Here is a 13,508-nt window from a genome sequence, read left to right on the forward strand (position 1 = left end):
TGCACTGGCCTCAGCCCTGCAAAGCCAAGTGGAGTGTGAGAAAGGGGAGCCCAAGGAGGTGGGGACTGGGCCAGGGGGCCCCATGGAGACAGGAAGGAGTGGTGCAAGGGGCTGTTCTCAGGCTGCCCTTTAATGGACTAAGATTCAACAATGCTACAACCCCAAATGACACATCAACACGGAGGCTGGGAGACAGTGCTGCCGGGTGGGGGCCCCAGGCGCCACGTGGGTGAGCCCAGCAGGCCTATCCTTCCAGGAAAGCCCACCTCCCCAGCGCCCCCAGCACAGGGTGCAGCAAGGGGGAGGTGGGGCACAAGAATCTGGGCACATGGAAGCCCAGGCAGGGGGCCGAGGGCTAGCATCAGCCAGCAGCCAGGCCCCTACAAGTGGGCCACAGGCAACACCTCTGGAAGTGCTGCTGGAGCAGATGGGAGGCCCAGGAGTCCGAGGGTGGGGGGCGGGGCAGGGTGGGAGGTGTGCAGACCATCCTGGAGGCCGAGGGTGCCCTCACATGTTGGTGCTCATCCGGGACTGGCTGTTGGCCGGCGTCAGCTCTCCTTGGCTCCCTTCCCGGGGAGGGGACTGCAGTGGAGACAGCCACTTAGCCCAGAGGGGCACGTGTGCCCATCCCATCCCTCCAACCCCAGGGCCCCCCTGCCCGCACCTTGACATGGATCTGGTTGCGTAGCACAGCCGCCCGCAGGATCATGGCTTTGGCACGGCGCTGGAACTCCTTGCCCATCAGCAGAGACTTCTCGAAGGTGGTGCTGCGCTGATCCACGTCCCGGGCATATAGGATCTGTGGAGGTGCAGGGCTCAGTGGGGCCCAGAGTCTCCCTCCCACACCCCACAGCCCTGAGGCCGGCCACCTTGCTGTGGGAGTCGATGCGGGCGTTGATGAGCCCCTCCAGGATGAGCTGCGTCAGCTCATCCTCCAGCGCCGCCACTGTGGTGTTGAAGGCCGTGGCCATCTTGCGCATGTCAGCTGACACATAGGGGCTGAAATACTGCAAAGCGAAGGGGACGTGAGCTACCCACAGGCACATCCGTAGCACCCTGCCTCGGCCTCAGCCTCTGCCCCTGCGTTTACCTGGATGAGGGCCCGGTTGCGAATCTGCGTGTACAGGGTCCTGACGTGGGGGGCCAGGTACATGTCTAGGAGCAGGTTGTCCTGGCGAGGAGAGCCAGTCAGGGACAGCTGCCCCAGGCCTTCCGCACTCGCCCACCTCCAAGCCAGGCCAGGCCCCTCACCTTCATCTCGTCCAGCATCTTCAGGCACGAGGCATACTTGGACTCATAGAATTTGAAGATAATGTCCCGAACCTGTGGCTCCAGCTCCAAGAACAACTTGAAGGAGCTGCAGATGCCAGACTCCTCAGAGCCGGCCCTGCCTGCCCACCCGCCTGAAGGTGGCTGGGGGCACAGGAGCAGGGCTGCAGTGCCCAGTACCCCACCTTCCACCCACCTGCTGGAGATGACATTGCGCTGCAGCTCCTGCCGGTCAAAGGTGGCCAAGGCGCACAGGCCACCGTACACGGCCACGTTGCTGGGGGAGAGCAGCTGAGGAGCAAGAAGGGAGATGGGTCAGAGTCCTGGGATCACTGGCAGTCAGTACAGAAGTCTGGGCTGGGTCCACCCTACCTCACCCACCGCCCACTCAGAATGCCTAGGACCCCATGGGGGTGACCGCCCAACAGAGAGCCCAACTCTTGAGCCCTCACCCTGCTTCCCAAGCCCCAGTGAAGTTCTCCTCCCCAGAGACCCTCACGCCCCTCACCTCGGGGAAGTCGCAGTGATCGAAGGAAGCCAGCAGGAAGCACTTGGCAGCCTGCTTGTACTTGCGTGCGGCCAACTCAGCCAGGCCTGGAGGGGGGATAGGGGGAAAAAGGATGAAGCCCGGCATCCAGAGGAAGCTGCCAGGGCCCTGTGGGGCCATCAACGGGCGCGCACCTGGGACGAACGCTGGCAAGTGAGAAGTAACCTCGCCAGTGAGCACCGGCAGCACGCTCCGTGAGCCAGGCGCCCAGGGAGGCTGAGCAGCTGCTATTCCTACTGCAAAGGGCACCCGAGCTGTTCAGCTGACGGGGTAGGGGTGGGAGCAGGGGTAACCAGCCATGGCAGCAGCTGTCAGAAAGAAGGCACTGCCTCTACTCCCAACCACTGGTCACCACTCCCTAGCCTCCCCAAGGGGGACCTGAGCCAGGTAGGTGTCAGATACAGCATAGGTGTGGGGCTTATGGGTTTCCCTGGCTGGGATGAGGTCAGCTGGGGTGCCCTCCTGCCCCTGTGCCCCAGGGCCCTCACCTGCTGCACACTTGAGCTTGGTGAGGATGGCCTGAGTCTGGGTGTCACGCTCCCCACGCTGCTGCAGGAGAAGGTCGCACTTGTGAGCAACCCCCCGCCCTCCATACCTTCATCAGCCCCCAGGCACCCAGCCCCAACCTAAGAGCAGCAGAGGCCGACTCCAGGAGGACAAGGCCCACCGGGGCCAGGAGTGGTCAGGGATCCTGGGGCAAGTTCCAAGGGGCACAGAGCCATCATTACCTCGGCAATTTCTGGGGTGGACTCCGCCTTGCTGACATAGCTCAGCACGTGAGACCAATTCTGCAAGTAGACGCTGACCTGGTGGGCAGGTGGAATGCACTCAGCCTGGGGCGCCCCCTCTTGGCCCACGGGCATTGCTGCCCTATGCACCCCTCCCATGCCACCCACCCCAGGGCCCACCTTGATGACGTTGAGGCACATGTTAATGACGTGCTTGGCGCTGGTGCAGTAGTCCCGGGCCCGGGAGTAACACTTGAGGGCGTTGCTAAGGTCCCCACAGTCCAGATAGTGGTCACCCAGGTCGTCATGGCCACGCCTGTGGGTCCGGCCGCAAGTGGACACTGGTCGGTCCATGGGCCTGGCTGCCCAACCCTCCACCCCAAGGGTGCACCTGATCCTCCCTCTGATGGAGCCTGCCCCCCAGCCCCCTGGGCACACCTGATGCTCTCCTTGATGGAGCCCACCCCCTACCCCTGGGCACACCTGATGCTCTCCTTGATAGAATTGCCCTTGTAGTTCTTCAGATCTGTGTCCAGCTTCTCCAGCTTCAGCAAGGCCTTCTTCCGCGTGGCCTCCACCCAGGCCGTGTCCAAGGGTGGGGGCTCCACACCGCTCTCAGGGATGGCGTCGGGTGCATTCTGCAGCTCCCTAAGGGAGGACCTGGCCATTAGGGGCCCGTGTGCAGGGCGGGCAACTGCCTCCCAGCTGCCCTCACCCCCATCGGGAGGGCGCCCAGTTGGCACAGGGGCAGTTGTGACAGCAGGAGCCCGCAGCCTGGCGGGAGAGCCCAGCGAGAAATAAGTCACACAGCCGTGCTGAGAAGCAAAAAGCACGTTGCCATCTCCACAGGGTCTGCTCGGTGTTGGAACTGCACACGCATGCAAATGTGGAGGGAGCCTGAATTCTCAGCGAGGAGACTGAGAGTCTAGCCCATTGGTCCGTTTCTGCCACTCCTGGCTTTTCAACAAGAAAGCCATGTCACTGTGTCATGGGGCCAGGCACTGCAGGAGCACAGTGAAGGCCCTTGCCCAGGCTGGCCATACAGCACACGCAATCCCTGCCCCACCTCATTGAGCCCCGGCCTCACCTGGCAGCCTCCAGGAGCTTGCGGTGGATCTCCTCGTACATGTCCACGTTGAAGGTCCTCTGCACGAAGGACAGGGCCATCTTCAGGGCCTCCACCCGCAGCGGGGGGCAGTGGTCAGCAATGAACTGCAGTCGTTCGATGCGCATCAGGCCACTGTAGCTGGCCGCGTACTGCTCCAGATCCTGGGGGCGGGGGTGGATTGTGCAAGCTGGGACCCTAGACCTCAAGCCCCAGCCAGTGAGTCAGGAGTAGTGGCATGTGGGCACCAAATAAACCACTGTCCAGGGGCTGACGAAAGGCCACTCGGGATGGGCCAGTGCAAGGGCCTCTGGAGTAAATCTCTGCCCTGGGGGGTGAACAGCCAGAGCCACATGGGCAGCCAGTCACCAAGCTGAGCAGTGAGGAGACAGTGCTTCCCAGGCTAGGTCCCAAGGAAGACCTGTCCTCGCAGTGAGACTCGACCTGCACGGTGGCCTGGCACACAGGGCTCCTCCGTGTGGGGGAGAAGCAGGTGCAGAATCTGGAACCGACTAGCAACCCATTATAAGCGCGCAACTAGAAACCCTAAAAGTTTCTGAGTCAGCAAAAGATGCGGTGGGAGTGGGGAGCCCAGCCTGGACCTCCCAGCAGGACTGACAGACCCAAGCAGTCCCCGACGCCCCAGGAGTGCCCGCCAGGCTCCGTACCAGGGTGGGGTTCTCCACAACGTAGTTGACATCGGGCGCGTTCTGCGGGTCCTCCTGGGGGTCCACATCAATCTGCATAGGCTCCACGGCCCCCTGCAACACGGGCCAGCACCTTGGCACCTCGAGCAAGGGACGCCCAGGGAGGGCGAGTGACCCTCACTGTGCCCCAGCTCAGCTCTGCCCTCCATCTCCCGGGCGGGTGGGATCCTGTCCCCGGAGCCCCTCCCCACTGCCCGCCAAGTCCAGCGCCGCCACATGAGGGAGGGGGCTCCTAGCGAGACTGTTGGCTCAAGAGCAGAACGCTCAGCCCGACCGTGATGGCCCATCTGTGGGGCGGGAACCAGAGCCGAAAGACCACTACCCAGGGACCCCAGAGGGTCCCTACGTGCTCCCAGCCACCGTCCTGACGCAGCCTCCTCCGAGCCATAGGGAAAACATGGGCGGCCTCGACCCAGGCGCGGCTGAGCAGCCGGAGCCGCAGCGCCGGGCGAGTACCGCCGATGGACCGGGAGGCGGGAGGGGGCCGCCCGGGCGCCCTGCGCGGCCCGGCGGGCGTGCGGGCTGGTCCCGGCCCCTGTCCTGGAAGGTACCTCATAAAGCAGCGTACAGGCCGACAGGCTGGCGCTCAGGCTGAAGTCCCCGGCCGTGCCCGGCAGGAAGAGCTCTGACCTACCGCTGGGAGGGGCGCAGTGCACATCTGCCACTGACGACGCGGCCGCGCGGGGGGCCGGGCCACCCCGCATTCTGTCCTGACTCTCTGCACCCCCCGACCCTGACACAGAGCTGGCTGGCTGCTGAAGGAGAGAGAGCGTTAGCGCGCCGGGCCTGCCGGGCTGCCGGGGCCGACGGGCGGGACGCTGCGGCCGGAGCCCGGGCGCAGGGAGGACGCCGCGCGGGGGGGTGCGCACGGCCGGCCCCGCTCCGGCCCAGCGGCGGGAGCGCGGGGGGCCGCCGGCCGCGGCTCGTTACCTGCAAGTTAAACACCTGAACCGGCAGCGGCATCTTCGCCCACCCCGCCGCGGCGCGCCGTTCACTTCCGGGGCAGCGCAGCCGCCGCTTCCGGGTCGTGGCGTGGGCGGGGCGGCTCTTAAAGGGGCCGCGGCGCGCCTGGTCGGGCGGTGCCCGCGGGTCCCGCGGCCGCATGAGCCGCGCGCGGGGGGCGCTGTGCCGGGCCTGCCTCGCGCTGGCCGCGGCCCTGGCCGCACTGCTGCTGCTGCCACTGCCGCTACCCCGCGCGCCCGCGCCGGCCCCGACCCGGGCCCCGGCCCCCGGCCCCGGCCCCGGCCCCGGCCCCGGCCCACGCGCTCCCCCTGCCCGGCCCGCCACCGCCCCCCGCCTGCGGCCCGACGACGTCTTCATCGCGGTCAAGACCACCCGGAAGAACCACGGGCCGCGCCTGGGGCTGCTGCTGCGCACCTGGATCTCCCGGGCCCGACGGCAGGTGGGCCCCGTCCCGAGACCCCGCGGACCCCGGGACTCCCGCCCCCGGCACTCTCCCATGCCCCGAGATCCCAGCTCCCCGGATTCCTGACCTTGGGACCCCGGGCCCGGGACCTCCCCCATCCCTAGTCCCGGCACAGCTGCCCCCCGGACTCCGCCCTCAGGACTTCCACCGCCGGGATCCTCCACCCGGGACTCCTACCCCGGCATCCTTGCCTTGGGACCCCGCTCCTTCATCCCCAAACTGGCAACCCCGCCCTGGACCCTACCCAGGATCCCCACCCCAGGACCCCCTACCCACCGCTGTGTCCCTAGCGTGGCAGTCAGGCCCCAGGCCTGAGTATGCAGGGACCCAGGACCCTCAGTGCCCACCCTTTCCTGTCCTTTTTCGGGCTCCAGGCTTGGGTGGGTTTTCCCAGCTGACACTGGGCTGAGACCACAGAAACTCCTCCAGCAAGAGCAAGCCTGGCCCCAGCAGCACTGGGGATGCTGAGGGTACTAGAAGGCTGTCACTGGGACACCGCTCTCCCTTCTCCTGGACCCCATCCCGTCCAAGCCCACCCTCGCCTCTCCAGCTTCACCCTTGCTCACAGGGCCAAGGCCCTGCCAGGCCCAGAGTCCCTGGGAGGTGCCTCTTGAAACCTCACAGGCTATTTCTCTATAGACGTTCATCTTTACCGACGGGGATGACCCTGAGCTACAGCTCCAGGAAGGTGAGTGCCCTCCCCAGCCCAGCCCTGCTGGCATGTCCGAGGGCCTCCTTCTCAGCTGTCCCTTGGTTCATTGCCACATGGACCCCTGCTGTGTACAAAGGCCCGGGGCGGGGTGGCTGTTATGGCACCTGCCCAGGGTTACACAGCTAGTAGAGGACAAAGCCTGGAGTCCAGGGCCCCACCCTACCAGCCATGCTCTGCCTCCCTCAGCCACTGGCTGACTTCCCAGGGTCTCTGGCTGGAGTCATGTCCCCTGAAGATGGGCCAGCAGGGAACCATCCTTTCCAGTCCTGCCCAGAGCAGTGTGGTCCTGCCCCACTCCTATTTCCTGGTGGGTTTTCTCCCATGAGATTCCAAGTGGTTGTCATCTGCCCGGACCTCGGAGGGCAGCAACAAGATCAGCAGAAGGAGATCAAGACAGAGCTGTGATTGGGTCCGACTTACGGGCCTTGAACAGGACAGGCCCTGTGTCGACCAGCCAGCCGCATTTTGCCCGACTTCAGTGGGGTGGGCTGGCAGCAGGCCTCACCCCAGCCTTCATGCTTCTGTCTCTCCAATGGGCAGGCAGCCACGTCGTCAACACCAACTGCTCAGCCGTGCACACACGCCAGGCTCTGTGCTGCAAGATGTCAGTGGAATACGACAAGTTCATTGAGTCTGGACGCAAGTATGTGGTGGCCACGCCCGTGCCCCCTGGAGACCCCAGGGCTGAGTGAGAGTCCAGGCCCCCACCTGGGCCAGGGGCTCCCCCACCCCCACCCCCACCCCCTGGGCCCGGCTCGCTCCAGAGACTGCACATTCCCAGGTGGTTCTGCCACGTGGACGATGACAACTACGTAAACCCCAAAGGCCTGCTGCAGCTGCTGTCCACCTTCTCACCCAGCCAGGACGTCTACCTGGGGCGGCCCAGCCTGGACCACCCCATCGAGGCTACCGAGAGGGTCCAAGGAGGTGGAACCGTGAGTGCTGGGGCCGGGGGGGGCAGCTGAGACCATGGAGACCCCAGCAGGGAAGGGCTGGGACAGGTGCGCGATCCACCCAGATGCAGTGTTTCAGGAACTGGGGTAAGTGAGGTGGGGCTGTGGGAGGGGCTGGGGCCACAGGCAACTGGGCTGTGGAAGCCCTGGTGCCCTTGTGCCCTGGGAAGCTTCTGCCAATCGACCAGGGAGTCATTAAAGAGCAGCTTAAGGACAACCCTTGGAGTGCCCAGATGAAGAGTTGGGGTGAGGAGACCTGATTGGTGGCTCCGTTCCCTTCAGGTGACCACGGTCAAGTTCTGGTTTGCTACCGGAGGGGCCGGGTTCTGCTTGAGCAGAGGCCTTGCGCTCAAGATGAGCCCATGGGCCAGGTGAGTGGAGGCCAGGCAGGCGCTGGCTGCCGCAGGTGGAGCTGCCCAGGGCTGGGGAGGCGCTGACCTGTCCCCCCTCCGCTCCCCAGCCTGGGCAGTTTCATGAGCACAGCCGAGCGGGTGCGGCTGCCAGACGACTGCACGGTGGGCTACATTGTGGAGGGGCTGCTGGGCGCCCGCCTGCTGCACAGCTCGCTGTTCCACTCCCACCTGGAGAGCCTGCAGAGGCTGCCGCCCGACACCCTGCTCCAGCAGGTAGGCGCGCTGGGCCCCTGTTGCCTCCGCAGGTGTCCCTGCCTCGGGCCCCTGCCCCCACCTGGCTCCCCGGCACCCAGATGGGCTCCCAGCTGAACAAGGGCTCAGGGCGGGGGTGGGTCCCAGCGCTGCGGCAAAGTTGCCGTGGACCCTGGACCCTGGCTGCTGTGACCCAGGGTCCTGGCTGTAGGGGGCTCCCAGGCTCACGTGGGGGCTCTTTTGTAAAGAACAGCTGCTGCGCCTTCCCAGGCGGGCAGGCCCAGGGCACCCGGGCCATGGGCAGTGGTTCAGGGGCTACAGGAGTCACAGACCTGGCCCAGGGAGGGGGGATCAGCTTTGGGCAGGGGGTGGGGGACCTCTCACCCCTACACGTGCGCCAGCCACCTCCCTGAGGTGTCTTCTGTGCTGGCCACGCCTCTGAGCCCCCATCACTCTTCGGTGCTGTTCCTGAGCCTGCCCTGAGAGCGCTGAGTGGGGGGCGCTAGGGAACCAGGAGGCCGAGTGGCATCTCTTGTGAAGGACGGGGTGGGAGGCACTGGCCCGGAGAGTGACTCTCCCTCCTCCTCTCTCCCAGGTCACCTTGAGCTACGGGGGTCCTGAGAACCCACATAATGTGGTGAACGTGGCCGGAGGCTTCAGCCTGCAGCAGGACCCCACGCGGTGAGCCAGCAGTGGGGAGGAGTGCTGGGGCCAGCCCACCCGTCTTGCAGCCTGACTCCCACTTCCCTCCCAGGTTTAAGTCCGTCCACTGCCTTCTTTACCCGGACACGGACTGGTGTCCCGTGCAGAAGCAGAGTGACCTCGCCTCTCGATGAACCTCGACGTCCGACCCAAATATGCCTCTGGCTCTGCCCCAGGTGCAAGTGGGCGCCGCCTGCCTGAGGGAGCAGGAACAGTGCTTTCCCCTCCTGGGCTCCAGGCGGCCACGGCCACGGCCTCATCCAGGGAGATAAGGGCCACCAGCAAATGCTCCAACTGGCTTGGAGGCCTCCCCACAGCCCCGGGCAGGCCCGGGTGACCTGGCACTGTGGGAGAGGAGGACAGCGCTGTGTGCCTGCCCAGGGGCCCAGCCCCAGCTCTCACAGGAAAGGTCTCACCCTAGGGTCTGGGGGGCCTGGGAGGGGGCTGACATCTGACTCCCAGGGCTCCGTCCTGCTCCCCTCACCTGTTGGAGAGGGGACTCCAGGCCAGGGTCGTGTGTGAGATGCTGCAGCTTAGCAAAGGTGACTGCAGATGCTTCACTCTCCGTTCTCTTGGGAAGCCGCCCTCCCCACACCAGGCTTTGGAGCCCAGACAGGGCCTCTCTGTTTCCGAGGGGAGCCGCACTCAAGGATGCAGGCCCTCTGGCTGGCTGTGCTCTTGGGCACAGCTTACTGCTAGCCAGGGCATCTCCATTCAGAGGCCACCTTCTTGGGGGCCGTTGGCCAAGGGGTTCTTACTGAGGGAACTTGAAGAACTTTTCTCCACTCTGACTCATTGCTCAGTACTTGTCCTCCCTTTCTCCACCCTGGGCCCCAAGTCCATGAAACAGCAGGAGCCTTTTGTGTGGGGTCTTCTCTGCAGTGAGGCATCCCCATCCCACCAGCTGACTCACCTTGACCTTGACGGTGCCTTTCCATGGGAGGAGGAAACAGAACAAGGGGAGCCAGCGCCTGCCTTCTGGTCTCGCTCTGCTATTGCAACGAGTGAATAAAGCCTTGATTGTTACTCTCTGTCGGTCATTGTCTTAATTAACCAGTGGCACCTGGCAGCTCAGCTCCGGATAGGGCCACACAGCATCCAGCTCCTCCCCCTGAAGGCTCTGCCCCAGACCAGCTCCACGCCAGGCAGATCTGCGTTCCATACAGCACTGCCAGCGCAGCCAAGCCTTAAGCTGCCCACTGGGCTCTTCAGTGTGAGTTGAAGAGTATGTGTGTGTGGGGGGGAGGGGCCCTGCAGGGAATGACGGAAACATGACAGACCTTGCCCCAGGAGGCAGACTGCCTGAGTGTCATGCTTGCTTTTTCAGCACACTGTGGAACTAGCGTGTGTGCGTGCATGCGTGGGTGAGCACATGTGTGCGTGCGTGTATGTGGGAGTTGCTGTGTAAACGTATGCATGTGGGTACGAACATGTGTGTGTGTATGTGTGGGCAGGGGTGTGTGTGTGTGTGTGTGTGTAGGGCAGGCCAGCAATACCCAGTAAGCAGGTTGGAGTCAGCATGGGCTGAGTGGTTGGACCGAGGTCCCTTGGAGAGGGGCTTATGGCAGGTCACCGAGAACTGTCCATGCTCAGCAGTCACCTCCCCTCACATTCCCAGATGTGAATGTGTAACAGCCCCCGAGACCTAGACACACACTGAGCCTCCCAGACCGCAGCCCACTGGGGCATCCACACAGCACTGACCCAGGACAGCATCAGTTGGACCAAATTGCCCCTCCCCCAGCTGGAGCCGCCTCAGGTCTGTATCGCCAGCCTCGACCACCTCGGAGGCACAGAGTCCTCCCTCACCAGGTCCAGAGAAATAGTCACCCCCATCCCCCCAGCACCCTCTAAGGGGAGGTGGGACTGGCTAGCACCCTGAGGCTGCATGATCTGCCTGAGTGGGCGGTCCATTTATTGTTCAGAGAGAAAAAAGCCTGGAAGGAAACACACCAAAATGTTTATGTGATTGTCCCTGAAAAGTGCAAAAATTGGTAAAAATGTTTTTTTCTCTTCCCACTTTTTGTTATTTTACAAATAACAAAATATGTCATATAGTAGACATATAATAGATGTATAATCAAAGTTAAAATTTTGTTAATTAAGGTTCAAAATTAAATTGTGTGTACTTGGCCCTCCATCTAACATTTTTTTGGACAACTATTTACTCAGCATCAGTCCATCCCATGTCATTGCATGCCAGGCACTGAGCAAGCACAGAGGAATGGTGACCTGCAAAATGGACCAGCTCCCCAGGGCTGGGGAGAGTTGGGGTGTATGGGGCATAACCACTGATGGGTATGGGCTTACTTTGAGGGGATGAAAAGTCAATCCTCGTTATTTGCAAATTCTGTGTTTCCAAATTCACACACATGATAAAACTTATTTGTAACCGCAAAATCAACACCTACTTTCCCGGTCATTCTCAGACACGCAAACAACGGTGAAAAAAATTTGAGTTGCCAGACGTGCCCATCCCCAGCTGAGGCTTAACTAGGTGAGGCCTGGCCCCAGAGACTCCGAGAACATGGAAACAGTAGGGGGCAGTGCAGAGTAAAGCAAGAAACCCAATGGGAATTAACATCATTCTGGAATTAGATTATGGTGATGGTTACACAATTCTGTGAATGTAATAAAAAAAACTAGTGAATTATACACTTCAAAACTACATTTTTTGATGTGTGAGTGATGTCTCAATAAAGATGTTATTTTAAAAGTAGCCAAGATGAAATTAAAAATTGAAATAGCCCTATATTTATTACATAATTTGAATTGAACAAAAACATTCCCATAAAGAAATCTCCAGGATCAGACGGTTTCATTGGTGAATTCTATCAAACATGTAGGGAAGGAATAACATCAATTTTACACACAGTCTTCCAGAAAATAGATGAGGACATTTCCCAATTCGTTTTATGAGGCCAGCATTACTCTGGTACCAAAGTCAGACAAACACATTACCAAAAAAACTGACCAGCTGAATCTAAACTTTACATGGAAATGCTAAACACATAGAATATAAAAAGCAACCTTGAAAAAGAACAAAGTTGAAGGACTTACACAGCCTGACTTCAAGACCTACTATGAAGTGCCAAAAAATTAATCTGTAGGGACTTCCCTAGTGGTGCACTGGTTAAGAACCCGCCTGCCAGTGCAGGGGACACGGGTTCGAGCCCTGGTCCAGGGAAATCCCACGTGCCGCGGAGCAGCCAAGCCCATGTACCGAAACTACTGAGCCTGCGCTCTAGAGCCCAAGAGCCACAACTACTGAGCCCTTGTGCCACAACTACTGAAGCCTGCGCGCCTAGAGCCCCTGCTCCGCAGCAAGAGAAGGCAGTGCAAGGAGAAGCCCGCACGTCACGGCGAAGAGTAGTCCCCGCTCGCCACAACTAGAGAGAGCCCGTGTGCAGCAACGAAGACCCAAGGCAGCCAAAAATATTTTTAAATATTAAAAAAAAAAAAATATTAATGTCGATCTAAGAAAGAAATGGAAATTTTTATTTGAGCCAAATTTGAGGATTATAACCCAGGAAGAGCATCTCAGAAAGCTCTGAGAACTGTTCCATCCATTAGAAGTCAAGGCACAGTTATGTAAGTTTTTTGAGACAGAAGGCTGCACATCAAATGACGTATTATAGACAGTTTACATGATCCAGATCTAAGTGTCATCCTGGTGGGTCACGTGACCCCATACAAGATGAGGAAGAAATGCTATCCCTGGGCTTCCCTGGTGGCACAGTGGTTAAGAATCCGCCTGCCAATGCAGGGGACACGGGTTCGAGCCCTGGTCCAGGAAGATCCCAAATGCCACAGAGCAACTAAGCCTGTGAGCCACAACTACTGAGCCTGCACTCTAGAGCTCATAAACCACAACTACTGAAGCCCACGCGCCTAGAGCCCATGCTCCGCAACGAGAAGCCACTGCAATGAGAAGCCCGCACATTGCAACAAATAGTAACCCCCACTCGCCACAACTAGAGAAAACCCGCGTGCGGTAACGAAGACCCAACACAGCCAAAAATAAATAAATTAAATTAAATTAATTTTAAAAAACATTAAAAAAAAAAAAAAGAAATGCTATCCCTTAAGGAGTTGTCTTGTTGATGCTGGGAGAATGTTGGTCTTTACAGTTGAGCAGGTATTCCTGCTGATGGGGGAGGTTTGGTTGATGCCTAATGCAGATACACGATGCACAGTGAGGGGAGAAGGGAGGTCGAAGAGCAGAGAAGATTTTTTGTTTGAATATCTCTTGTCTTGCCATAAAAATATGACTTTCATTTCACAAAACTACAGTATGGAGACTGTGCCGCTGGCACTGGGACCAACAGATGGATCCGTGGGACACACAGCAGAGCCCAGCCACAGATACGCGCTTCTACTATCATAGAGTTCCCAACAGAGTCACCAGAGCAATTCAAGGGGGGAAAGTCTTTTCAACAAATGATGCCAGAATTAGTTTACTAATTAATTTTTTATACTTAAAAGAAAAAAAGAAGCCAACCTGGAGAATGTATGTCAGGATGCGCCAGGCAGTGCTGCAGAAACCACTAAGCCCTGGAAGTGTATTTGTTCACATCACACTGTGACATGCATGGGTGGTGAGTCAGGAACTCAGGCTGCTTATATCCTTGGGGCCCAGCATCCTTGGATCGTCCAGGTGAAATGGAGGAGAAAGCGGGATGAAGGCAAACCAGATACACACCATCTGAGCCCAGTAGGGATGTTAATTTCCCATATGTCACTGGCTTGAAGAA

The 13,508-nt window shown here is 60.1% G+C and overlaps 2 protein-coding genes across 8 annotated transcripts; one reads left to right on the top strand and one right to left on the bottom strand.

Moving 5' to 3' along the window:
• Window positions 1-112: 112 nt before the first annotated feature.
• GPS1 (G protein pathway suppressor 1) lies at window positions 113-5,351 on the bottom strand. 6 transcript variants are annotated; one of them, XM_061176638.1, is made up of 15 exons: window positions 5,287-5,333; window positions 4,908-5,111; window positions 4,318-4,410; window positions 3,632-3,813; window positions 3,028-3,192; window positions 2,725-2,860; window positions 2,545-2,622; window positions 2,305-2,362; window positions 1,778-1,863; window positions 1,466-1,560; window positions 1,252-1,357; window positions 1,091-1,171; window positions 870-1,007; window positions 665-799; window positions 414-582 (listed from the first exon to the last, which is right to left on the bottom strand). In XM_061176638.1, exons 1-15 carry the CDS (start codon window positions 5,317-5,319, stop codon window positions 508-510), a joined length of 1,665 nt encoding a protein of 554 aa, XP_061032621.1. In that variant the 5' UTR covers window positions 5,320-5,333; the 3' UTR covers window positions 414-507. The 6 variants fall into 6 exon arrangements, with proteins under 6 accessions (XP_061032625.1, XP_061032621.1, XP_061032626.1 ...); XM_061176643.1 differs by having other exon boundaries at window positions 2,305-2,365; XM_061176642.1 differs by having other exon boundaries at window positions 113-582; window positions 665-1,007; window positions 2,305-2,365.
• A 57-nt stretch (window positions 5,352-5,408) lies between these two features.
• On the top strand, window positions 5,409-9,051 carry RFNG (RFNG O-fucosylpeptide 3-beta-N-acetylglucosaminyltransferase). 2 transcript variants are annotated; one of them, XM_061176028.1, is made up of 8 exons: window positions 5,409-5,758; window positions 6,422-6,470; window positions 7,035-7,137; window positions 7,354-7,429; window positions 7,730-7,818; window positions 7,908-8,073; window positions 8,648-8,733; window positions 8,784-9,051. In XM_061176028.1, exons 1-8 carry the CDS (start codon window positions 5,459-5,461, stop codon window positions 8,953-8,955), a joined length of 1,041 nt encoding a protein of 346 aa, XP_061032011.1. In that variant the 5' UTR covers window positions 5,409-5,458; the 3' UTR covers window positions 8,956-9,051. The 2 variants fall into 2 exon arrangements, with proteins under 2 accessions (XP_061032011.1, XP_061032012.1); XM_061176029.1 differs by having other exon boundaries at window positions 5,420-5,758; window positions 7,276-7,429; window positions 8,807-8,974.
• Window positions 9,052-13,508: the final 4,457 nt, after the last annotated feature.

Source organism: Eubalaena glacialis, chromosome 19 (genome assembly GCF_028564815.1).
Source record: "Eubalaena glacialis isolate mEubGla1 chromosome 19, mEubGla1.1.hap2.+ XY, whole genome shotgun sequence".
NCBI classification, from domain to species: domain Eukaryota; kingdom Metazoa; phylum Chordata; class Mammalia; order Artiodactyla; family Balaenidae; genus Eubalaena; species Eubalaena glacialis.